Raw genomic sequence first — 24,790 nt, forward strand, 5'->3', positions numbered from 1 at the left:
AAATTGTACTGTTTTACTTACTGGCTTTTAAGGAACCCGGAGGTTCATTGCCGCCCTCACATAAGCCCGCCATCAGTCCCTATCCTCAGCAAGATTAATCCAGTCTCTATCATTATATCCCAACGATTAGGGAAAACACGGAAATTTTACTTCAACCAAGTAAAGCGATCGGTTTGGAAGTAAATCCCGAAAAGACAAAGTATATGATTATGTCTCGTGACCAGAATATTGTACGAAATGGAAATATAAAAATTGGAGATTTATCCTTCGAAGAGGTGGAAAAATTCAAATATCTTGGAGCAACAGTAACAAATATAAATTACACTCGGGAGGAAATTAAACGCAGAATAAATATGGGAAATGCGTGTCATTATTTGGTTGAGAAGCTCTTATCATCCAGTCTGCTGTCCAAAAATCTGAAAGTTAGAATTTATAAAACAGTTATATTATCGGTTCTTCTGTATGGCTGTGAAACTTGGACTCTCACTCTGAGAGAGGAACATAGGTTAAGGGTGTTTGAGAATAAGGTGCTTAGGAAAATATTTGGGGATAAGAGGGATGAAGTTACAGGAGAATGGAGAAAGTTACACAACACAGAACTGCACGCATTGTATTGTTCACCTGACATAATTAGGAACATTAAATCCAGACGCTTAAGATGGGCAGGGCATGTAGCACGTATGGGCGAATCCAGAAATGCATATAGAGTGTTAGTTGGGAGACCGGAGGGAAAAAGACCTTTAGGGAGGCCGAGACGTAGATGGGACGATAATATTAAAATGGATTTGAGGGAGGTGGGGTATGAATGTTAATATGTGATCAGTTGACAAGTGAAAAGTAGATAAAGGCTTATATAACAACAACACACAGTGCAAAAAAGTGAAACATTTAAAATTACCTCAGTCTACATCGTAATATACATCAACGAGATATAAAAATTAAGTTTTTTAAACAAGTGCTCCGTAAATTGCATTTCAGACAATGATTTTAGTATTTTTGAAGATCTTAATGTTATCATCTAAAGCTCTACATAAAAACAATACATAGTAAAACAAAGTGAGACCAGCTATAATCGCCCCATTCCACGGCGTGATGTTACAGAACTTAAATGATAGATCAATATAAAGTGTAAACAAGTGTTTTATATTGTTTTCATATTGTTTTTTACACTGTATTTTTATTGTATTTTAGACATTGATTAGATTATGAAGGCTTAGTATTAGGCCTAGTAATTAACAGCAGACAAGATATTACGATAGACAACCATGTACAAATGTATCACGCACAAAAACACGAAAAGGAAGTTCATGACACATACACCAATGGGCTAGGTTTTCAATCAAATGTAAATTTTAATTGTTATTTTTAAGCTTAATGCATATGCATCTGAAGATGATACAAAAAATGGTATCGAAAATGTTCATGTGAAAAACTAATTCAAGTAAATGACTATTAATTATTAGTAGATAGGCAATGATGGTTCAATAAAAGTGTTATACATTAACACTAAGGTTCGTTGCGTACCCAACTTCCTAGCAGACAACACAATTCGTTCCTAGGCCAACACTCTCCATGCGTCACCAGCCGGTGTTCAGGCAAAGCTATGGAATTATATAGATGCTTAATATAGGGAGACAAGAGAACTCCGAGAAAATAAAACCCAACTGCGACCTTGTCTGACACAAGTGTCACTATGGTCAAATCTAAAAAATATAGGTTTTTTCCGCGTAATTTTAAATTACAACTTTAGTGTGCCACATGTTGGAAAAGGTTGATAAACGCTGACTTAGATTAACGATTGTGATACCTCAGTCTTAGTAATGCTTTAATTTTCGTTTCCTTTAGTGTACGCTATACTATAATCTTGCAACATTAAATTATTCAAACTCTGATTTTATTAGTAGATAAGTAATAAAAATCAAACCTCTGTATATAGCAACTGTTCACACCACAGTGACCTCCTATAATTATACGCATTATTCACAAATCACTCTGTATTTCGCATGATAAATTATAAATATATTTATTGTGAAATGTCGTAAATGAAGCCGAATTTCTTTTAGGTCAGGTAAAGACAGAAGGAATTTCTCACTTCATTGTCATGTTTCTACTGTTGCAGGTGATTTCACAATGCCCGCAGGTTGCACAGTATTATTTCACATCTACAACGTCCACCGAAATCCCGAACAGTTCCCCAATCCCGAAAAGTTCGATCCCGATAACTTTCTGCCGGAGAGGGTAGCTAAGAGACACCCTTACGCCTACATCCCCTTCAGCGCTGGGCCCAGAAACTGCATAGGACAGAAGTTCGCTCTTCTGGAGGAGAAGACTGTCTTGTCCTACATACTACGGAACTATGAAGTGAAATCCCTGGACAAGAAACAGGATGTGAATCTAATGGCGGAGCTAGTGCTGAGGCCGGAGAAGGGAATCAATGTCAGCATCAAGCCCAGAGTGAAATAAGTGATAGAAAACAAAACTTGCGAAATTATCTCCAAACTGTGATGTATGTTAATTCACGGTGTTTCAGTATTGCACATTTGTATATTTAATAAATTTGATTATCGATTATCCGGTCGGATTATACGAGTTACAGTATCAGCTGTGATACTTCTCTCCCTCCCTCTCTCTTTAAAATGTTAATAAAGTTTATTTTGCCGCGATGTTGACGTCTCCAAATAAAAGCAACGCATATGAGCAATATTCTCTCAATCATGCTTAAGTTAAATCAAAGTTATCTTCGTCCCCGATGAACAAGTATTGTTATAGTTAGCTTGAAAATGATAGGGATAGTGCTAAACTCATATTCTTTCCTTGCAACTATGTTCACCATATAACAGGTGTAATCCAAGATTTCAAATGTTAAAACATTAAATAGGAAATAAGAAAAAAATTTTTAAAACGTAGAAGATTTGTTCTAAAAATAGAAAACAAAACCCTGGAAATAATAAAAAATAGGTGAAGGAAATATAGGCTAGTGAAAAATCAGTGAACAGATATTGCGCGCTATAAAAAAAGAATAAAGATAAACTTGCATCGAAGTCTACACTGTTGTTCCAAGCATTTTGTATTATTCGTTATTTCCATTATTAAGTTATTTTCCCGTTATTGCCCCGGATAATCGAGAGTCGACTGCAATTTCATGACGAGATTTGACGAAAATTCACCAATTTGGTACGTCTGAATTATTGCAGTGTGTGTGTATGTGTGTAGTGTGTTTTGTGATAGTGTATGTAATACTTCGATTAAATATTTAGTTGAAACGTTTCTGTAGACAAATCTATGTGCTTCCAGTATTTGTTAAGTGCGTTATATTATTGATAACATAGAGTCCAGAACATGAAGTTCATTTTTATTAAAAAAACATGTTTGAAGTTAATAGTTTCTAATATTTTTACAATATTTTCAACCCAATTACACTCATGTTTCACAGAAATAAGAATGACTCATATTCTGTGACAGTAAATTTGAGAATTTTTTTTTTTTAGGATTTCAGTAAACGAAATTTCTTAAATTTGTATGACCATTAAATTATATCACGAGAAATTTACATATAAACTTGTCCCATTCACTATTCGAAGAATAGCTCTTTTTATAGACAGTGGGTATACTAAAATTGTGCCACAGATTTAACCTATAGAAGTTTTCAATAGGCCTACTTGATTGAACTCTAATATAGATAAACAGTTGTGTTTCCACATTCTATACAAGCATTATAAATACCTATGTAGAATATATTTTATTGTGTCATAAATACAGGGACATCATTTTATTTTTACTTCAATTTTTATTGTACCTGCGTTTCTAAATGTACTTGACTCCCACCCCTTTCACTAATGTCCTTGCTAACGTCAGTCACACAAACTTACGGCTGCTGTTGCTAGCAGTGAAATAAACAGTTCAGAGTACAGTATGTTTCAGAAATATGTTGCATTTTCTATAGAAGAAAAAGCTTATATTATTGAAGTTTATTTTACACAAGTATGGTGTGTAGCATAACTGAGCATAAGTGAAGATTAGAGTTACCGAAAGTACGGTACCCTATAATATTGTACGGTTCTTAACAGCATTATTTAAACAAGAGTTTTGTTTTACTATTTGTAGGTATGAAGGACGATGATGGAAACTGGAATTACAATGTAACTGAATGTGAACAACAGTTTTTCTTGTTTTTTTTTTTCACAATTTCCTGATTATATCATTACGGAATAATTTCGTAGAAATGTCATTAATCTGGTAGATAAATTTAGAGCAACAGAGTGTACAGAAAGGAAGAAAAGTGTAAGATGGCCAATAAAGGTGACAGAAGATGCTGTAGAAGATGCTAGAGAAAGGATGCAGCGAGGTCGTAATAAGTCGGTCAAGAAGTTAGCTGTAGAAATTGGGGTTTCTTACGGAAGTGCTCACAAAATTCTCAGGAATAAATTAGTTTAGTAATATGCTGATTAAAGTAGACGTTACATAATGTATATAACCGCCTGAAGACTTGAGTTTGTGAAAAAAAATTGTTATTATTCTACTGTTTTTTTTATAAAATACTGTAAAGTAATAACCAAACTGAAAATCGTAATACTATATTTCCCTGTAACATAAATGGATACACTACTTTTCTCTCCTCCTATAGCTAGTAAAATGATTTGTTTACATATTGCAGTAGCAACTCCAAACTCCTGTAATGGAAGGGGGGTAACAGTGTTTCCGAGTATAGCCAGGTTAATGTTAAAAATGTTAGTAAAAATAAAGTGATGTCCCTGTATATTATCTGTTAATAAAATTAATTCTCTCCGAATTATACAGTGTGCCATCAGAAACATTCCGGGGTTATAAACTGCTATAATTCTGTCACTATGTGTTTTACGAAATTCATACCGGTGTCATTAGAAAGAACAGCTCAAAGAATTTCAGGAAATGCGTAATTGATAATTGTTTACTGAAACAACAGATGGCAGCACAAGAAGAAAGGGAAAAACGCCGTTTCCACTATTTCGCTTGTCATAAAGACATTGTTGGATATAAGCAAATTGTGTTAAATGATCTGAATGTTATATATTCAAGTCTCTGCGAATTCTGCAGCATTTGGAGGGTTATTTAGGTTATGGCGAATCCACAGGAACGTAGTTGGTGTGTAATGCAATAGCATAGTACTCGGAGAGTAGTAAGAGTATAGCGGGCTTTCAGACGGAATTTTCATCATGAGGCTCCTACCGATAAAACGATTCTGAAGTGGTATAGAGATTTTGTAGAGCATGGATGCGTATGTGATAAAAGGAAAGGCCATTCAGGGAAACGGCCTGCCAGTGCGGAAACTGTAGAACAGGTGCGGGAAGCGTTTGTACATAGTCCTCAACAGTCTGTGCGTAGAGCTAGTCTGCAGTTAAACATTTGTAAATCCACCGTTTCCAAGTCCTACGTTCTCGTCTGCGATTTCACCCCTACAAACTGCAATTAGTGCATAAGTTGCAGGAAGATGGATTGCGCACGGTGGAAACCTATATAATGTCTTCTGCAGCAGGCCTCCGAGGTCCCCTGACTTGACCGGCTGTGACTTCTTTTTATGGGGATCACATAAATAATCTTATATATATATATATATATATATATACCTCCATTACCTCAAAATCTACAAGAGCTCTAACTTCGTATCACCGCCGCCATCGAGTCCATCCCTGTAGATATGTTGGAACGTGTGTGACATGAGTGGGAATATCGCCTTGATGTCTCCACGTGGAGCACACATTGAGTGTCTTTGAGATAGGTACAAATACTTTTTAGTTTCTCTTTGTAATGATACAAGTTTCGTATAAATCCGGCAACTGACATGCGACGTTATAGCAGTTTATAATCCCGGAATGTATCTGCGGACACATTATATTATTACCTGGCGTGAGTACTTCCTGAAAGGTGCAATACTGAGAGACTTCAATGTAATAATTCTCCAAAACAGAGGAAAAAATACTCATCTCGATAAGAGTTGAACGGGTCGCACCAGAAATATACAAACGATAACAGAATTATGAAGTATCTACGAGCACTCAGACAGAACTTTGCTGGAGAATTCAAAACAGCATTACAGAGCTTTGCTTTCTCAGTCATGACATAAAAGTAAGAGTTCCCACTTTGCAGTAGCCTATAGATCAGCAATGGGGAACTACCTTCCTTAAAAAACGTAGCTTCTTCTTTCACCCTAATCTTAACAGGTGAAGTGAGGTGGGTGGGGTGGGGTGGGGTGGAGTGAATGTACTCGCTACTGCTAGAAGCACTCTATACTCGATTTATTCAGTGGTGGCTTGTATTACAGAATAACTATTCGTTCTTTCTCTTTCCAAGCACCAGATTCTACAATTATTATCATTAATTATTGGCATTAATTTACCTCTAGAATGACACTCATCTACGAACTTCAGGAAACGTGGAATTGGAATTGTAGGCTTATAGGGAACTAGCAGAAATAAAATTACCGAATCTCCGAATGTTTAGGCCTATTGCTCGTTTTCTTGCAATATTTAGCATTAATTATGCGAACAACAAGTTCGTTGGTGCAGCAATATTACTGGCGGTAATGTAGTTCCTCTTTTACGTTTGTTTACTTCAGAACTTAATCCTGATATTAATGTTAGTTGCAAGTAAACGGTATCAAATTTCGTATGGAAGTGCAGATGAATTCTGAAGAAAGTATCATGGAGCAATAGGTTTAAAGAAATATTAAATCAGAATATATATTATATTTCTTTGTCGTGTTAAATTTTACCGTATCTGGTCAACATGTTTCAGCCTGTTAATCAGTTACGGTAAAATTTAACACGAGAAAGACATATAATACATATTCCGAAATGATATAGTGTTAAAAATTGTGAAATTAATATGTATGAAATATTAAATGTCTTTCTTGACAGTATGATAAACTGTTTGTCAAATAAAATAATTTCACTTTTGTAATTGAATTTGGCCTATTTTTGCAAGTTGTAGTTTACGAGTTTGTGTTAATATAAATTGATGAAGCAATTATATTTCATTTTGTAGTATTAATGAAAGGTCTTTTTCTGTTCTAATTAGTCGTCATTATTATTCAGTTATTTTGTCAAATATTTTTAACATACAGCATAAGTATCAATTCCTTCCCATTTAAGGTAAGCCATATTCTGTGAAATTCTCTTTTCATATTTATAACGAAATAATAATTGGTACCGATACCGTAGGCCTTATTGATTATATGTGAACTAAAATTACCAGCACTGTGAAGTTGACACTTTTCGGAATATAAAGCATATTATATAATTTACATTTCGGAGTGATATAGCGTTAAAAGTTTTGTAATCAAGATGTATTGATTCTTTTTTCTTTCAAGTTTAATGCCATAAGGAGATTCTGAACATATTACAGTTTTATGTACTCTACAAGCACACCCGATTCGCTTTCATTTGATATTGCGCCATACTTGTACATTCCGATATAGTTCCATGGACACATGTCATAGTGTTCCTGTTGTATAGCGTATAGGTAATCACACGTCTGCTCTGTTTACAATGAGTTCCCCGTCCCTGTCATAGACTATGTAAATGTATATTCTGTAGGCCTACCCAATTGAAATTTGCAAGATGTAGGCTACCACATCCATACTTTGTAAAGTGCTGTAACCAACTCAAACGGCTGTGATAGACCTATTACTTTAGCGCATGGCGAAATGGACTGCGTGGAATTTTCGTCGCTGTGACTAAGTCTGTGGTGACAAAACACCATTGTGGCAAAAAAAATCTGTGACGGAAGTTCCGCAGTACGTTTCTCTGTGACGAAAAGTCGGGGAATCGTCCGTCAGAAGTGTCACTATGGACTTTACAATGAAAAATCCCAGGCCTGACCGATACTCGAAACTGGACTGCCTGCATGACAATCTGAAAATCTGATCACTCAGCCTCTGCAGGGACCTGGACGTACGTTAGTTATATTTGCCCATTCATGTCAACAAGAAAAAAAATAGTATTGTGATGTACCGAAGTACGTATGATATTTCCGAGTAGGAATTCTGCATTACCATATTATGATGAAGGATGGGTGGAGAGGAGAAAAGTTTTCTCCGGCACCGGGACTCGAAGCCGGGTTTTCAGCTCTACCTGCTGACGCTTTATCCACTAAGTCACATCGGATTCCAGTTCCGTAGTCGGATTGAATCCTCTCAGTTTAAGTTTCACCTCTTAGAAAAAAATAGTTTGAAGCAAAAGTTGAGCCCTATCGGCGAAATACTGAATTAAGCAATGAGGAAGGCAGAAAATACGAAAGATTGGATAAAGTTGGATTTCCAATTAAATACCTGCCCTTGGGCAGAACACTAGAATGAACGTCTTGACAATCACAGAGAGCATGTTACCTCACACCTATCAACCAACGAGAAATACAGTGCGGGAAATAGGAATTTAGTAGGGACTATCAATAATAATTTATTATAATTATTAGACTATAAAAATAAACCTAAATAAAATTATATCAATAGTAATATGTTTAGTCAGGAGTCCGAACACTGCTTTGAAACTCATAGGTGACACCAATAAGGAATCACTCATTAGTATAGTCCTGCGTTTGGTTGCTTTGAGTACAGTGTAGGTGTACAGTAGTGACAAAAAGAACCGAACCGACCCTTGTAGCTGATACAAAAGAATCCTCTGCTGTTTATTGTGTCAAACTGTGGTAATTTCAATATGGATAGTGAAGCCAGAGGTATGTACTGCTATTTAATATAAAAATACGCAGTTATCTTTGCCGAATAGAGGTAGAAATGTAATATTGATGCCAGATTAAAATAAAACTCTCAAAGTTTTTTCGTCTGTAAGTTTGAGGCACTGAAGGAAATAAAAGACGTTAAGAATCGAATAAATGCAATAAATTTCATTGTTACAATTAATTATATACAAGATGGATGTGTTTTGTGACTAGCAAAATTTGAATCTGTGACTCTGAAATCAGCTACAAGGGTCGGTCCGGCTTCTTTTGCTACTACTGTACATTGATCATACCAGCTTCGCTCTGCGGTTCAAATCTATTCAAGACTGTAGTATAAGTCCGTCTTCCCACCCCTTTTCGTATGTTCACATCTGCTTATCCGTGTGTCTGTAAGAGTATTACTGATAAAATTTACTGTTACATAAATAATAATAAACTAAATATTTAGTAACAAGCTAAATATTTATTTAAAGTCACCTTATGGACTATTCTCCTTATAAGTAAAACGCGTTTAGATTCTAGATACTTTGTATTTCATAATATATTTTTCAACCAGAAAGTAACAAATGCGCACTGTTTTTCACCTGATTACAGGTAAACATTAAAATAACACTTTTTGAAAGATATTATATTGGTTCTTAAGTTCATAGCGTTTTTCTGTACTTTCATTCATTTAATAGTACTATAGTAAGTTAACACAATAACATCATTAACACCATAATATTATACTCACAATCTTCATTCACTCAGTCGGTAATGTACTCGCCTTCGGTGTCAATGACCTTCTGCCAATGTTCAGGTAGGAGTTCTATAGAAATGAAATGGTTTTGGGTTGAAAAAATCAGTGAGCCAAGTGTCAAGAGTTTCTTCGTCAGGAACAAGAGGATTATATCAAGTTCTCTTGGTCAGGAAAGACTTGTACCTGGATGTGATTAGAAAGAGAGTGGAAAAGGTGAAAATCTGAGGTGCAAGGTCGGGAGAACAGGGAGGATGCGGAACAATTTCCTTGCCGAGTTCTTAAATTACTGCTCTATCTTGTCGAATGTGGACTGCATTATCATGCAATAACAACACTGAACATCCAGGTTGATTGTTTTCATATTGAGCTTACAGCTCATAATGTTCTCGTCAGAGACTAAATCGGTTTGATCATCATTTCTAATTTTTCCATGAGATTTCAGCTCAAGTTTCGTTTGTGTATCGCATTTCGCGCACAGTTACAAAGAGGTAAAGTGTAAATATAATTTTGTGGTCTGGGTCATTTGTGCGCTGAGTGCCTCACTTGTGGCGAACAAGGTCGCAGAGGGGGTTTTTCTCGAGATTCTCTAGTTTCTCCACTTAAGGTATCAACATATTTTCTTCCGAATCCCACTTCGTTATCATTTCACAGAATTCACCGAACGCCGGCTGGCATGGAAGGGACTGGTCTAGGGACGAGTATGACTGTCTGCTCGAAACCTGGAAGCTCAGCGAACCTTAGTGTAGTCAACTGGTGGGGGTTGGGCATACGTTTAGCTGGGGATCAGAGTAAAATTTTCTCTAATGATTTCTTTTACCAATGTAGTGACTCTACTTTAAAATATTATTGTTTCGTACAGGAAATCATCTCATTAACAGGCCAGGAAGATATTATTCAATAAACATCGGCGTGGCTTAGTCAGTAGCGCGTTTGCCTGCTCATCCGGAACTGCGTTCCAGCATGGGTTCGATTCTTGATTGGAATGATGACTTGATTCGGTTCTCTCTGAGATTTTACCCAACTGTGAGGCGAATATTATGTAGTCCTATGGCTTGTACTCGACCTCAAGTTGACAAATGCCATCTCGCTATTACCAATTCCATCGATGCTAAATAATCTAGTAGTTTATACAGCGTGGTTAAATAACATAATAAGAAAGATGACAGAGGATTAGTAGAATTCCTATAGTTGGTGGTTGTGTGATTTCAAATAGTCTTAGTCCACCGCTTGAAGAGAATTATCTTATCATAATCATAAAACAAAGAAGAACTTGAACTTGAAATTAATAACATAAAATTAACTTTGTCATACGTTAACAGTGTTAAAATTGTTAAAAAAGGTATATACCTTCGACAGACGGCCCGTTTCGACGCTATGTGTCGTCGTCCTCAGTGTCTCTTGAACCACTGGTGATCATGACTCTGCGATGTGCAGTTGTCGATGGTAGGGGTGGGGGTGTGTTGCTCCTATGGTGGGGGTTGGCTGTTTGTATGTTATGATGTATTATGACGTCAAATAATGTGTGCGTATCGAACTGCAGTTGTGTGTTAAGTGTATATTGTGGGTATGCTATTGTATTCTTATATATTTCGTACTGTTCTAGGATGTTTAACTGTGAAATTTTTGGTGTGATGAGTAAAATTTCCATATCTGTTTCTATATTATTGTAGTCATGATTATTGTTGATAATGTGGTCTGCATAATTTGATGTGATGCAGGGTTTGGTTATAGCTTTAATATGTTCATTATATCTTGTGTGAAAGGCTCTTCCTGTCTGTCCTATGTAAAAATGTAGGCAACTATTGCATTTTAATTTGTAAACTCTAGTTGAATTATATTTATTTAAATGTTTAATGTGGTTATTTAAGTATTTCTGTGTTGTATTATTTGTTTTGTATGCAATCTTGTACTTTAGTTTTCTGAATGAAGTTGCAACAGAAACATTTGAAATACTTCGGAAAATGCTTATAAAAAATAACATACCACAGACTCACATTAACGAAATTATACACATCACAGAAATTATTACTAAACAAAATTATTTCACACATAACAATAAATACTATATACAAACTGAAGGATTACCAACGGGTTCACCTATATCAAGTATATTAGCTGAAATCTTTATTCACAACATAGAACAAACACACATACTAAACACCGACAACAACAAACACGCAGAGAAAATAATGTACTGGCATCGATATGTAGATGACATAATAGTTTTATATAATGGAAACAAAAGACAAATAGAAAACCTACATCAACAACTCAACAAAATATATCCCAAATTAAAGTATACAGTAGAAATGGAACATAACCAAGCTATAAACTTCTTATACATCACCATAACCAAAACAAATAACAGACACGAATTCAAAATTTACAGGAAACCCACTACAACCACAACACATATACACAATTCATCAAATCATCCCATACAACATAAACATGCAGCTTTCCGTACAATGACACACAGATTAATTAATATGCCAATGAACAATGACAACTATACTGAAGAATTAAACACAATAAAATATATAGCACAAGACAATGGATACAACCCTGACATAATAGACACACTAATAAAAAAGGCAAAACAAAAACAGAACAAACCAACACAAACAGCACGCGAGAATAAATACATAACATTAACATATCACAATACCAATACCCACAAAATTGCAACTTCATTCAGAAAACTAAAGTACAAGATTGCATACAAAACAAATAATACAACACAGAAATACTTAAATAACCACATTAAACATTTAAATAAATATAATTCAACTGGAGTTTACAAATTAAAATGCAATAGTTGCCCACATTTTTACATAGGACAGACAGGAAGATCCTTTCACACAAGATATAATGGACATATTAAAGCTATAACCAAACCCTACATCACATCAAATTATGCAGACCACATTATCAACAATAATCATGACTACAATAATATAGAAACAGATATGGAAATTTTACACATCACACCAAAATGTTCACAGTTAAACATCCTAGAACAGTACGAAATATATAAGAATACAATAGCATACCCACAATATACACTTAACACACAACTGCAGTTCGATACGCACACATTATTTGACGTCATAATACATCATAACATACAAACAGCCAACCCCCACCATAGGAGCAACACACCCCCACCTCTACCATCGACAACTGCACATCGCAGAGTCAAGATCACCAGTGGTTCAAGAGACACCGAGGACGACGACACATAGCGTCCAAACGGGCCGTCTGTCGACAATTTTACAATTTTAACACTTTTAACGTATGACAAAGTAAATTTTATGTTTTTAACAAAGTGTTAACAAGAACTTTAATCAATTGAAATTAATATCGTAACCACTTCAAGAAAATAAATATGAATAATTCGCTTCTTAAGTCACTAATAATACCTTAAATTTAATTCCTATAACTTACGTTGACATTCAAACAACGTATTTTTTTTATATCGCACTGATATTTTGCGGGTTGCTAAGAAATAAGATGCCAGTAGAGTATTACAGAAATGATCATGGACATTTTTCTGAATAGGTGCTCACTTAAACGTTTAACAATAACAGTTATTTAATAAGTAATAACATATTTAATCACATAATGGATATAGGTCGGTAAAAATAACGAAAAAAAAACATTAAAAAAAAGAAATTTTGTTTTTAATTCAAAATAATAAAATAATGTTTTAGTTTTATAAATATATGCTTATTTTGGCCCTATATCAATTTAAAGTCCCTAAGGACGAATTTAAAGGGACCAGCGCTTGCGTGGAACTGTAGCCCTTTAAACTGACACTCAGCTGTCATCCTGACAGACTTCGTTCTTCATTCTAACTAATTTTACTTTTCACTCGGTTCATATTTCGCGTTGTTATGTAGGAGAAAAATGTATGTGGTATACCTGTATAAGAAGGAAGGATATCGATAATATGTATCATATTACAACTGTAATTGTATTCTTAATATTGTAGTTGTAATCCCCTGGTAGAGGGGAAGAGAAGGCCTGATGTCCTTATCTCTACCAGGTTAAATAAATAAATAAATAAATAAATAAATAAACAAATAAATAAATGCTGTATTTCGATGCTCGTTTTTTCGATTTTCCAATTTTCAACATTTTGTAACATTCAAAATGCAATAAAGAATCCAGTTTTTCTCCAATCTCATTGAAAAATAGCACAACCATCACAAAAGCATGTGAAGTAAACTGACACGTGTGTTTTCTTCTGCTATTGAAAGTATTCAAATCACCATGTGTTGAGGATGTGTTAACTTACAAAAAATGAAAAAATTAACAAGTAAAAGGGTAAATATTTGTTTCTCAAAAAGTAATTGGAAAAATATGAAAAGCTTGTGTCATATTTTACATATATCTATCAAACATAAATTAAATTGTGATATGAATATCTCATATGATAAAACTAAAGTGTTTGCATTTAGGAAAATATACACATATATACCCAGCAAAATGTACCACAGTAACAAACTATTAGAAAGAGTGAACAATATTAATTACCTTGGATATTCGTTATCATTTACGCATGACCTTGACATAAATTAAATTACCAAATTCATAAAAACATCATGCATAATAAACACAGTTTTGGTATCATCATTATTTCAGATGAATACACGAATCAACATTTATAAAACTCTTGCCCGGCAGTTTTATCTTAAGGATGCGAGGCTCGGACCATGACACCTGACTCCTCAAGAATAATCGCTGCCGAGATGAAGTTCGTGAGATGCACTGTAGGAGTCACAAAATGAGACCATAACAGAAATAATGATATACTGAAATAACTCAAAGTCTAACCAATATCACAATATGTTAATCATATCAAAAGGGTGAATAGAACACTCATACCGAAACAAAATCTCCAGTATGCTCCTCGTGGAAGAAGATCCGTTGGTCGCCGGGCTAAGAGATGGACTGATGTGAGACCGTAACAGACTACTTGGTCTAATACAAGTTTTGGATGGTCATGTTGATAATGATGAAACTATAGACTTGAATATATAAGATATATGAATTTGACGAAGCGTTTGTAGCAACAGTGCTTTTGACAAACAGTACATATTGTTTGTTCATAAGTTATTTTGCAATTTACAGCTTGGATAGTAAATATTGTCTTTGCATATAAAATATAGGACATTCAAACAGTAAATGTTTAACCGACTAACTATCTCCACACGCGCACATCGATTCTTCTCCAGTCTTAATTTTGAATCGTTCAAAATAAGTCCAAATTTGCCATGACCTGATATAACTCTATTAGTTCATAACTAGGTAGTTTCACGTTGTTGGTCGCTCAGACATCTCAGAAATGTTCTCGTCATGCTTCATTAGAAAATTTAGCACTGTTTATCATCAATATTACAATTCATTGCTGCTTTACAAGTACTCGACATTATCATGCGTTCGGAATGTTTTTATTTTTTATTTCTTATTATGGATATATCATGTCACTGATGCCTAATGGACTTTACGTTCATTTTATCTCTGTGCAGTTCTAATCTCCCTCTCAATGTCTAAGATTCGTAATGAAGCAGCAAAAGAGATAATGCAATAACATTACTTTATACACTTCATTAAGCGTTTGCGTTTCTGTAGATTTCTGTAGACGGCTATCCCGCTCCGAAGGAGCGGCCGCACTCAATGAGCGCCGTTTGTGCAGGCCTGATTTAAACGGTAGCTGTCGCAAACATAATTTTGTAAATGATCAATGATGGGTGTTCAGTTCAAAGTGTGTCATGGCTCGCTGTATGTCGTCATGTGGCTAGCCGATGAGCATAGAGAATTCAATCTTCCTACACTTCCGCAGAAGTGCCAGAAAAGTTACCTGTGTGCCAGAAAAGTTGCCTAGCAAGTACGGCGTTCATTCTGAAAAGTACTTACCGATACATACGTTAACACCGGTAGTGGCAGGAATGTGAACTGTTTCGAAACATGTACTGAGGTGAGTTTTTTTCTTACTGTCGAGATATGGGGAGAGGGTTAAGACGATTTCTTACGTATTTGTTGACATTAACTTCGACGGTCAACATGGACACGGAGCATTTGATTTGTCTTGTGAAATGTAGTGGTACGCAACCGATGATAACAAGTACCCTACGTACGACTTGGCCGTGCAAAACACACTTCGAAAGAGGTTATGGTAGCACATACACCGTACAGACCGCCATCTGTTGCTACGACGTTCAAGTTATACCGTACACGTTCTCAAGTCCAGATTGAACGCCTTGATTAATAGGCAACTTCTCTGACATGAAAGCTGAAACTCGCTTCAAATCGCTGACTCAACAGTGACGTCATGACACACTTTGAAATGAACACCCAGTATATGTGACATAAGGAGTTGAATGTAAAATTTTAAACAAATTTGGAGATATTAATGTTTCACGTCACACTGTTTTCCATGAAATTACCCCACTTAAATTCGTTTGTTTATTCGACTCCTCTCGATAAAGAAGGAACTCTCCGCCAGCGAATTCTGCAAGGCTCTCAGACAATAAGAACTCTGCCGAGAATGTTGGGATCTCGATGAGACGACGAGATGCGGCTTGCATTCATCATCATCATCATCATCATCATCATCATCATCATCATCATTGGCATTACGGCCCTTATAGTTTAGCCTTAGCCTCCCTCAGAACATCCGACCAATCACTCCAGTCTAATGCTCGTGTTCTCCATCTTCTAATTCCAGCTTTTGTTAGGTCAGCCTGAACGTCATCCAGCAATCTCAATTTAGGTCGTCCGACTTTCCTTCTTCCTACTGGTAATGCATCTAGTAGAGCTTTGGGTGTGCGATTGTTCTCCATTCTGGCTACGTGTCCCAGCCACTCTAACCTTCTGAGTTTTATGTCAGCAACAATGTTGATATTTTTATATAATTCATATAACTCAGCATTTGTTTTAATTCGCCAAAACCCTTGCTCTTGCTCATAAGTAGGCCCAAAGATTTTCCGTAATACTTTCCTTTCCCAGGCATTTAAGATCTTTATTGCCCTTTCAGATAGAGTCCAGGTTTCACTTTCATATACTACAATTGGTTTAATAACAGTTTTATATATTCTTATTTTAGCTTTTCTTGAGATACACCTAGATTTCATAGTTTTATTCAATGCCCAAAGACCTCGATTCCCAGCTGCAATCTTCTCTTTTATATCAGTCATAACATCATTATTGTCTTTCACCATGGAACCCAGATACTTAAAACAGGAAACTCTATCAAAATCAGTATCATTTAAATTAATCTTATTAGTATTGTCATTATTCATATTATACATGTATTTAGTTTTATCATTGTTAATTTCCAGACCGGCTTTGATTGCTTCAGCTTCTATTTGTTTGAGTATTTCATCCATTGTACTTACATTGCGTGATAAGATAACAATATCGTCTGCATATGCCATATATTGTGCCGTTCTATTGATGATTGTACCTCCTGGGTTTATGGTTATCTTTTGAACAATTCTATGCAATCCAACATTAAACAACATAGTTGATAAGGCATCACCTTGCCTAATGCCATTAAAAGTTATAAAGCTTTCAGAGAGTTTATTCTGCATTTTAACTTTATTTTGAGTTTGTGTTAAAGTTATTTTAGTCAAATTGATCAGTTTATTGGGAACTCCAATTTCGCCTAAAGTTTCTAGAATATAATCTCTGCTAATGCAGTCAAAAGCTTTTTTAAAATCAATATATAATTGGTGCAAAGGTAAATTAAATTCACAAAACTTCTCTAAAATTAGGCGTAAAGAAAATATTTGATCTGTTGTTGATCGACCCTTACGGAAACCGCACTGGTATTCTCCAAGAGCTGCTTCTATGTATGGTTCTAAATACTTAGCTAAGATATTAGTGAAAATTTTATATGTAGTATTTAGCAGTGATATGCCTCTATAATTCTTACATTCCAGTTTACTTCCCGTTTTATGTATAGGGCATATGACAGCTACACTCCAATCACTAGGCATTTGTTCCTGATTCCATATATACACAATCAGATTATGAATACATTTCCACAACTCCTTTCCACCCGTTTTGATTAACTCTGCATTAATCGAATCTTCTCCTGGTGCTCTATTGTTTTTCATTTTCCTTATTGCATCATATACCATAGTATTCGTTGGTACTGGCATGTAAGGGTCAGGTCCAAAATAGGATACGTTTAGATTTATATCTTCTTGTCCTCCAGAACTCAAGAGATTATTAAAATATTCAGTGCATACTTTTAGTACCTGTAGTTCTCCAGTAATTAGGTTTCCATCTTTGTTTTTACATATCATCGTTCTTGGTTGGAAGCCCTTCTTCTGCCTTCTGACACTTTTAAAGAACTTTCTGCTTTCATTTTTTCCAAATTTTTCATCTAAGTCGTACAATAAATTTTCTTCAAACATTTTCTTTTTCATTTTACAAATATTTTTAGCATTTCTCCTTCCTTCTTTGTATTTATTTGTTGCTGCTCTAGTTTTCTTTTGTAGCATTACCAGTCTGAGTTCATTTCTCTTATCTATCATTTCTTTGCATTCTTGATCAAACCAAGTGTTCCTATTTTTATTCTGCGTGGTCTGAATGATCTCTGAGGCAGCTGAATGTATATTTTGTTTAATGAAGGACCATTTCTGTTCAATATTCATCTCCTGTATGTTCTGTTTATGAATATTATCTGTTATAGTTCTTCTATACTCATCTGCTATTGTACTGTCCTCAAATTTATTAATATTAAATTTTATGCACCTGTTATTTACAAAAGTTGCTAATCTTGATAATCTAGATCTATATTTAACTCTGACTAGAAAGTGATCTGAATCGCAGTCCGCTCCCCTTAGAGATCGAACATCTAAGATGTCTGTATTTAGCTTGTTTTCAGGCAGAACGTAAATATTTTGAGCAGTTTATCTAAGGAAATGTAAACAGAATGCATCATAATTATTTCAGCAAACAAACGTACTTGCAAGCCCTACTCAGAAACCAAACGTTTCCGGATTCCTGTTGATATAACCACTTTTTCTTCTACGAGTAATAGACCTATATGAGGAATGCATGCCTGAAGTTTTGCCCACTTGTTTTCCTCACACTATGTTATGATTTTCTCCATTGGCATCAGTTTGCTAAATTTGACTTCACTACTTTCATAATACATTCCTTAATAGTATTATATAGCCTACCTGTTTTGTGGTGGCTTATTTCGAAATTATATCGGAAACAACCATTAAGGCTTATCGATCCAAATGTATGGCGCTAAGGCTAGTTGTATTTATATAATATCATGTATAAATCGTGATCGAGTGAAAACAGTTTCCAGTTGTTTGAACCATAGTATTGTATTAGCTTTCCAAACTCATGGGATTTTAATTAGTTTCACGCATTCCACATTCACAGATGAACCTACCACTGTTGCCATAATAAAGAGCATAAAGTTTTGTCGAGTTCACCAGTTGTGGGGATAATAATGAACTCTTTATTACTACCACAAAAGATAAATCAAATTGAAAAATATTTTGTGCGAGATCGTGCGTATTTGCTTGGTTTCCGCACAAAACCAATCCGCGGAAAGTCTAAAATTCCACATTCAGTATTCCCAACCTAACACACATAACAATTTCCCTCTTCTTACCGCTTAAGTGACATATTGATTTTACTGTTTTAGGCTTTTAACATATTATTTTTAGAGACGTTCAATATAGTAATAATTATAAATTGGAAACTTACCACTGCAATTTCACCTAAATTGCACTGTTAATTATTGTTTTTAAATATTTGCATAAATTAAGTAAACTCTACAACTCCACTAAAGTTACTGCATTCGTGATGCAAGTAACATTAAGGAAGCCGTGAAAAAATCAACAAGATTCCAGACTCATCATAGACTGGGGGAAAAAAAAGACGGACGTATATCACGGCCTGCTGGAGTATAGTAAACACAGAAAACATTTTAAAGCAGCAATGTTAAAGATACATATTTTTGTTTTGCAAATTTGCCGTCATTGAACAGAAACCAAGATGGAGATTTCATTGCAACTAATTAGAAATTCCTCTTTCAGGTATGTAATAAACGATCTTCGCACAAAATAATGTACGATACACGAGCGGTATATTTTCTTTCAATTCTTGGAAATTAAAAAAGCTCAACTACGTTTCGCTTTTTCAAACTTTTCCTCGAACATGAAAACTTCAACATACCGCTATTGTAACGCATATTACTATTAAATCCAAAACACATATAACTGAGTAACTAAGAAGACACCATAATCATGGCCACCTCAATCAATTAATTACTGAAGATTATTAGGCCTATATAATAAATGTGAACTTTTAGACGTACAAAATTATGTAATTTGCATGACACCATTTATTTAAACCATTTTAAATATAGCCGACTCTTAATTATCACAGATAGTACTACGATTTCCCCTACATATATATTTTTTTTGCATTGTTCTATTTTCGCAATATAGTCCTGTAATTTCCTCTAAACAGTTATTGTAGTACAAAGTTCACATCAAAACTATTCAATTATAATACCCTACAGATTACAAACAAATTGTTTACTTTTCAGTATCGAAAACTGCTGTCATGTTTTGCGACTAACCTTTGGATCAATGGATAATAACAGATAGCACTTGGAGTAGACTCAGTAGAGTGACGCAGCAAAATCAGTAAATAAATTCACCTGATCCTGCCTTCATTTTTCATTGTATCTCCAGAGCTCAAGAAAACACGAGTACTGAGAGTGTTTTTATCAAATATAAAGGTAAATTTATTCATACGAAACTTGTGTAAGTTTTGTTTTGTATGCACATTCGTTACCAAAGTGCGTTTTTAATACCTGAGTTCTGTCTGCCTTATCTTATCTGAACATTGAGTTTGGTATTATCGTGGTAAGAATTAAAGCGTCAAATATCTTTGTATTTTTGTTTTGATAGTGCTGATCAAACAGAAATAAATGTGTCAACGTTTGTACGTGTGAAATAATGTTTTCTTAAATTAGTGATATGTAATCTCAACAAAATAAACATGATAGTTTTATATTTATTTACACACAGTTCTGATATGAAATGTAGTTGCTTGTATTCGTGGTCTGGACAAGAGCGAACGTAACGGGTAAGTTTCGACTATAATCTTAATCTATCTGTTGCGAACTGAAGTGTAACATTTGGCTTGGTAAATTCTATATGACATTGTCTAAGAAGTATTGTTAATATTGTCTTAGTGTTTTAATATTTTTGTATCTTCTTCTTCTTCGCTAACATTGCCTTTATGTTAGCTTTAAATATGGTTAAGATGATGTACAGTAGTTTGAAAAACATTTCACAAATAAAAATAACAGCATAAGTAATCATTGGAAATCAATGACAAAGCAAGGCTGTAAACTAAGGACAATCATCTAATGATCTTAAATGAAGAGGATACTGAAAATTTGAAATTCCTCATTTTCTCCTTGAAACTTTCAATTTTTGTTGTACTAAATAACCGAACGTACAAATTAGCAATTAATCCCCAATTTTTAACTATTTACAAAAATGTATATATTTACAAAAACTTGAAAATAAAAACAAATTGTGTGTTAACCCCTTTTACCTAAATACTAACGATACATAAATTAATGATAACGAAATGAATGCAAGGTTCCATGTTGAAAGTTACTCAGCAATTTTGTTCAAATTGTTTGAGGGAAAACATTGGAAAAAAAATCTTCCAGGTAATTTGTTTCAACCAGGAATTTTAACTTACGCCCGCTCGTTTCACGATCAGATATGCTAACCATTGCTCCACAGTGGTGGACACATTATGTTTATACTGAAATGTTTCTGTAAAATATACAGCTATTGTAATAAAATCTAAAGTTTTCTTTGACCGTATGTCTCACAAGCAAACATTCTGATAGGGGCAAATAAAAAAGTTAATTTGTTTTCTCCCACCATGTTAATAATGACAAAAGAAATGCTTATGCAAATTTTGGCCACTCGACCGGAATTACGTGCCCGTCCAGAAAGTGATTTTCCCTGGGGCCGTCTACAGAAAAAAAGCATAATTGAATGGAAAGATTTATTGAAACAAATATAGCAATTGTTGCGCTATTTGTCAACATATGCCCCACTGGAATTGAGACATTTGTTATACCATGGGATCAATTTTTGAATCCTTGTGTCGTAGAAGTCAGCCGCCTGGGATCGGAACCAGCGTTTGACAGCCGTCTGCACCTCTCTGTCGATCCCATTATATGACAAATGTCTCAATTCCGGTGGGGAATGTGTTGAAAAAAAGCTCAACAATTATTGCTGTGTCTATTCCAATAAAGTTTGCAATGAAGTTGTGTTTTCTTTATGTTAACGGCCCCTGGCTAGCTTATTTTTACGGCCCTCGTAATTGCGGTCGAGTGGCCAAAATTTGTATAAGCACTTCTTTTGATATTATTAACATGATGGAATAAAAAATTTAACTTTTTTATATGCCACTATCAGAATGTTTGCTTGTCAGTTCAGTTACTTTTCATACACACTACACAATTTTCTTTCGTATATCAATGTGTAGCAATGCTACTGAGCTACTACTGACGTTCCTCAAGAAGTCACGAGACCTCTGTAGCTCTGTTGGGATCTGTCTAAACTTGATGCATACGAACACTCGTATATTGTCGGCTTACAAGCAAAACACATTTAAGTAAAGAAATTACCTCTGAGAAAACGGCATTTTGAAAGGTCTTGACAAAATTGAATCCCAGAAATATTTTTAGCAAGTTGTTTCTCTTTATGTGTATTTAATTTTCCAGTTCTAAGTTTATACACATCCGTTATGTACTGTACATTATACACATATTTTTCTCAGAAGTAATGTTTTTGACTTCATGTGTTTTACTTGTAAACCAACAGACCGAGAGCTTACTCGTTCCATCATAACCATGGGTGGGCAACTCGTACTCCCAAGGCGCTATAAACCTTGGCACAAAAAAGCACACACCGAGGCAGCCGCTGCAGTTACATGCCGCCAATCACTGTAGACGCAAGCGAACCAACAACCACTCGTGTTGCAAGGCCCTCGTACACTGAAGCTAGCACAGAGTTCGTTCTACTTGACTGAGTTTGTTCACAGTTTGAGAGCGCCAGTTGCCCACCCATGATCATAACCATGTGAGACATGACTTAAACCCTTTTCGCTGTAAAAATAATCCTAATGTAAACACAAAGTACGTGGCTGTCATACCCGTGATTGGCTTCCAGTCGAAACACTACACGACGCAGGAAAATATAGTTCCGCATTTGGAAATCATAACCTTGTATTATTTGGAAATAAAATTTGAATTCTAGTTATTAAATAGGACGAAACATATAACTTCACTCATATGTAAAACGCTATGCAAAAGAAAAGCTACTTTTATATTTTCTTATTTACGTTGTAAGCGGATGAATACTAAGAGTAATACCAAGGTAGTCTGTTCTTGTAATACGCTGGCGCCATTTGAGCTTGTTCTCGAAAGCACGTGTTAGTATGGCTTCTGCATACTCAATACGTGTGGTTACTAAACGTAAGAGTGGAAAGGCTCTCAAAAGCGGAGAGAAAAAAAATAATGTTGAATGTATATAGTAAGTTCCAATTAGTAAATTATAAAGTAACAGTTTCCTCAGGAAATCAATGCATAGTAGTGAAGTTAGGTCTACTTTTACGAGTAATGGGAAATGTTTAACATGAAACAGAATGCACAGGAGTGGGTGGGATCACTTACTGAGAATCTCTGGCGCCAAACTGCGGCCAATCAAGCCTCACTTCAGTCACGTGCCAGTGTTTATTGTAGGATTATTCTTACAACGAAAAGATTATAGATGACGTAATAGAGACCGGATTTTATACATACGAATTTGAGCCAGACCTCTGATAACTTGAGACATAAGAACTCTCTCACATTATTTTATGCGAATCTGCCAATGTGTTGCTTCCCAATCTACTTACACTTTAGGTTGCTTCTAACCTTTGTTTGGAATTGCCTTCTTTTTCTTCTTGTCACTATAAAAACAGGGGAAAAAATATCGCATATAAAAGTGTTAGATAATAGTCTTTGTGAGATTTATGAGCATGGCAGGCAATAAATATAAATTATATCCTCTGTTAACCCAACTCCAACACGACGTCACTTGTAAAGTCGAATCAAGCGTGTCTAGACAGTGTTGTTCCTGATTTCAGAGCCATGGAGCCCTGGACATTGCTGATAGCGGGCGTGCTGTTTATCGTCGCCATGATGTTCTTGTTCCCTTCTGACAAAAACAAGTCGCAGGTTGTGAAACAATTGAATAAGCTACCTGGACCTCCTGCTTATCCAATTATTGGCACCGTACTACCGATGGCTTTTCTGAAGAGAAATGGTAAGCAGTGGCGTAGCATTAAATTACGAGCAGGGGAAGCTAACTCAAGTTGTCTTTCATGCAATATGAGAAAACGTATTACAAAAATACAGTCTTAAAATAAATAGTAGTCAATGTCCAAGACAGCAGTCGAAGATTGGTTGGAACATCGTAAGTAACACCAATAAGGCATGACCTCAAATGATACGTAGTAAAATATGATTTCACGGTTTACACATATCTCTTAACAATTAGACACGTGTACGTATAACATTAGCTCACTCCCTGTCATACTTAGAGAAATCACAAGTATGCGTCTGTCTTTTGGTTGTGTCCTTCATTGACAGCAAGGGAGTCGGTCATTTGTTTTTTAAATCACACTTTTGTTCGTAAGTCAGTCTTGATAAAACAATTGTCCTAAAAAATTCAAGTAAATTAGGTCAGGAACTGTTATTTCACTCATTATTTATTATATCAGTCACAATGCACACTAACACTTCAACTGAATACAACTGACGAAAAGGGATAACTCGGAAACTACTTATTTTAAATGTTAAAGCTAGCTTCTTGCAAGCCTTGCGACTAGGGTAGTTTAGTTAGAAAGGGATGGAAAATCTGCGGGGTGGATTACACAGAAGAAACCAGTCTACTTGGAAGCTGGCGTGTGCAGGCTTCTTGTTTACTGCTGCATCACAAATCATTCTGAGCTGCCGCATCACAATATTTAACGCGTAAATATAAATTCTATTAAAATTAATAAATTATTTCTTCCATAAACTGCAGGTTTATTATGAAATTATTATTAACTGGGGAAGCTAAGCTTTTTAGCTTACATTGACTCTACGCCACTGATGGTAAGTACCTCGAGTACCTATACAAATCTAGTTGAGAAACTAACTTCAGATTCACTGCAAAAATTCGGTGCTAGAAAAGTGAGATATTTCTTTGATATATTTTTCAGTCCTTTTTA

At 35.2% G+C, this 24,790-nt stretch overlaps 2 protein-coding genes and 1 long non-coding RNA gene across 4 annotated transcripts in view; 2 read left to right on the forward strand and 1 right to left on the reverse strand.

The window, feature by feature from the left end:
* Window positions 1-3,778, forward strand: part of LOC138712132 (cytochrome P450 4C1-like) — a 28,290-nt gene extending 24,512 nt beyond the window's left edge. The window contains exon 12 of the mRNA XM_069843591.1: window positions 2,120-3,778. Within this exon, the coding sequence (XP_069699692.1) occupies window positions 2,120-2,463 (344 nt within the window). The 3' untranslated portion in view covers window positions 2,464-3,778. The remainder of the gene's footprint in view (window positions 1-2,119) is intronic.
* LOC138712145 (uncharacterized) overlaps window positions 1-14,460 on the reverse strand; it is a 204,356-nt gene extending 189,896 nt beyond the window's left edge. Inside the window, exon 1 of the long non-coding RNA XR_011335641.1 lies at window positions 14,342-14,460. This is a non-coding gene — a long non-coding RNA (uncharacterized lncRNA). The remainder of the gene's footprint in view (window positions 1-14,341) is intronic.
* A 5,642-nt stretch (window positions 14,461-20,102) lies between these two features.
* LOC138712138 (cytochrome P450 4C1-like) overlaps window positions 20,103-24,790 on the forward strand; it is a 29,514-nt gene continuing 24,826 nt past the window's right edge. The window contains exons 1-2 of one of the 2 annotated variants that reach the window (XM_069843604.1): window positions 20,103-20,237; window positions 23,663-23,841. In XM_069843604.1, the coding sequence (XP_069699705.1) occupies window positions 23,667-23,841 (175 nt within the window). In that variant the 5' untranslated portion in view covers window positions 20,103-20,237; window positions 23,663-23,666. Of the gene's footprint in view, window positions 20,238-20,433; window positions 20,588-23,662; window positions 23,842-24,790 lie in introns of those variants that run through there. The other variant, XM_069843605.1, reaches the window with a different exon arrangement.

This window comes from Periplaneta americana, chromosome 13 (assembly GCF_040183065.1).
Source record: "Periplaneta americana isolate PAMFEO1 chromosome 13, P.americana_PAMFEO1_priV1, whole genome shotgun sequence".
Taxonomy (NCBI): domain Eukaryota; kingdom Metazoa; phylum Arthropoda; class Insecta; order Blattodea; family Blattidae; genus Periplaneta; species Periplaneta americana.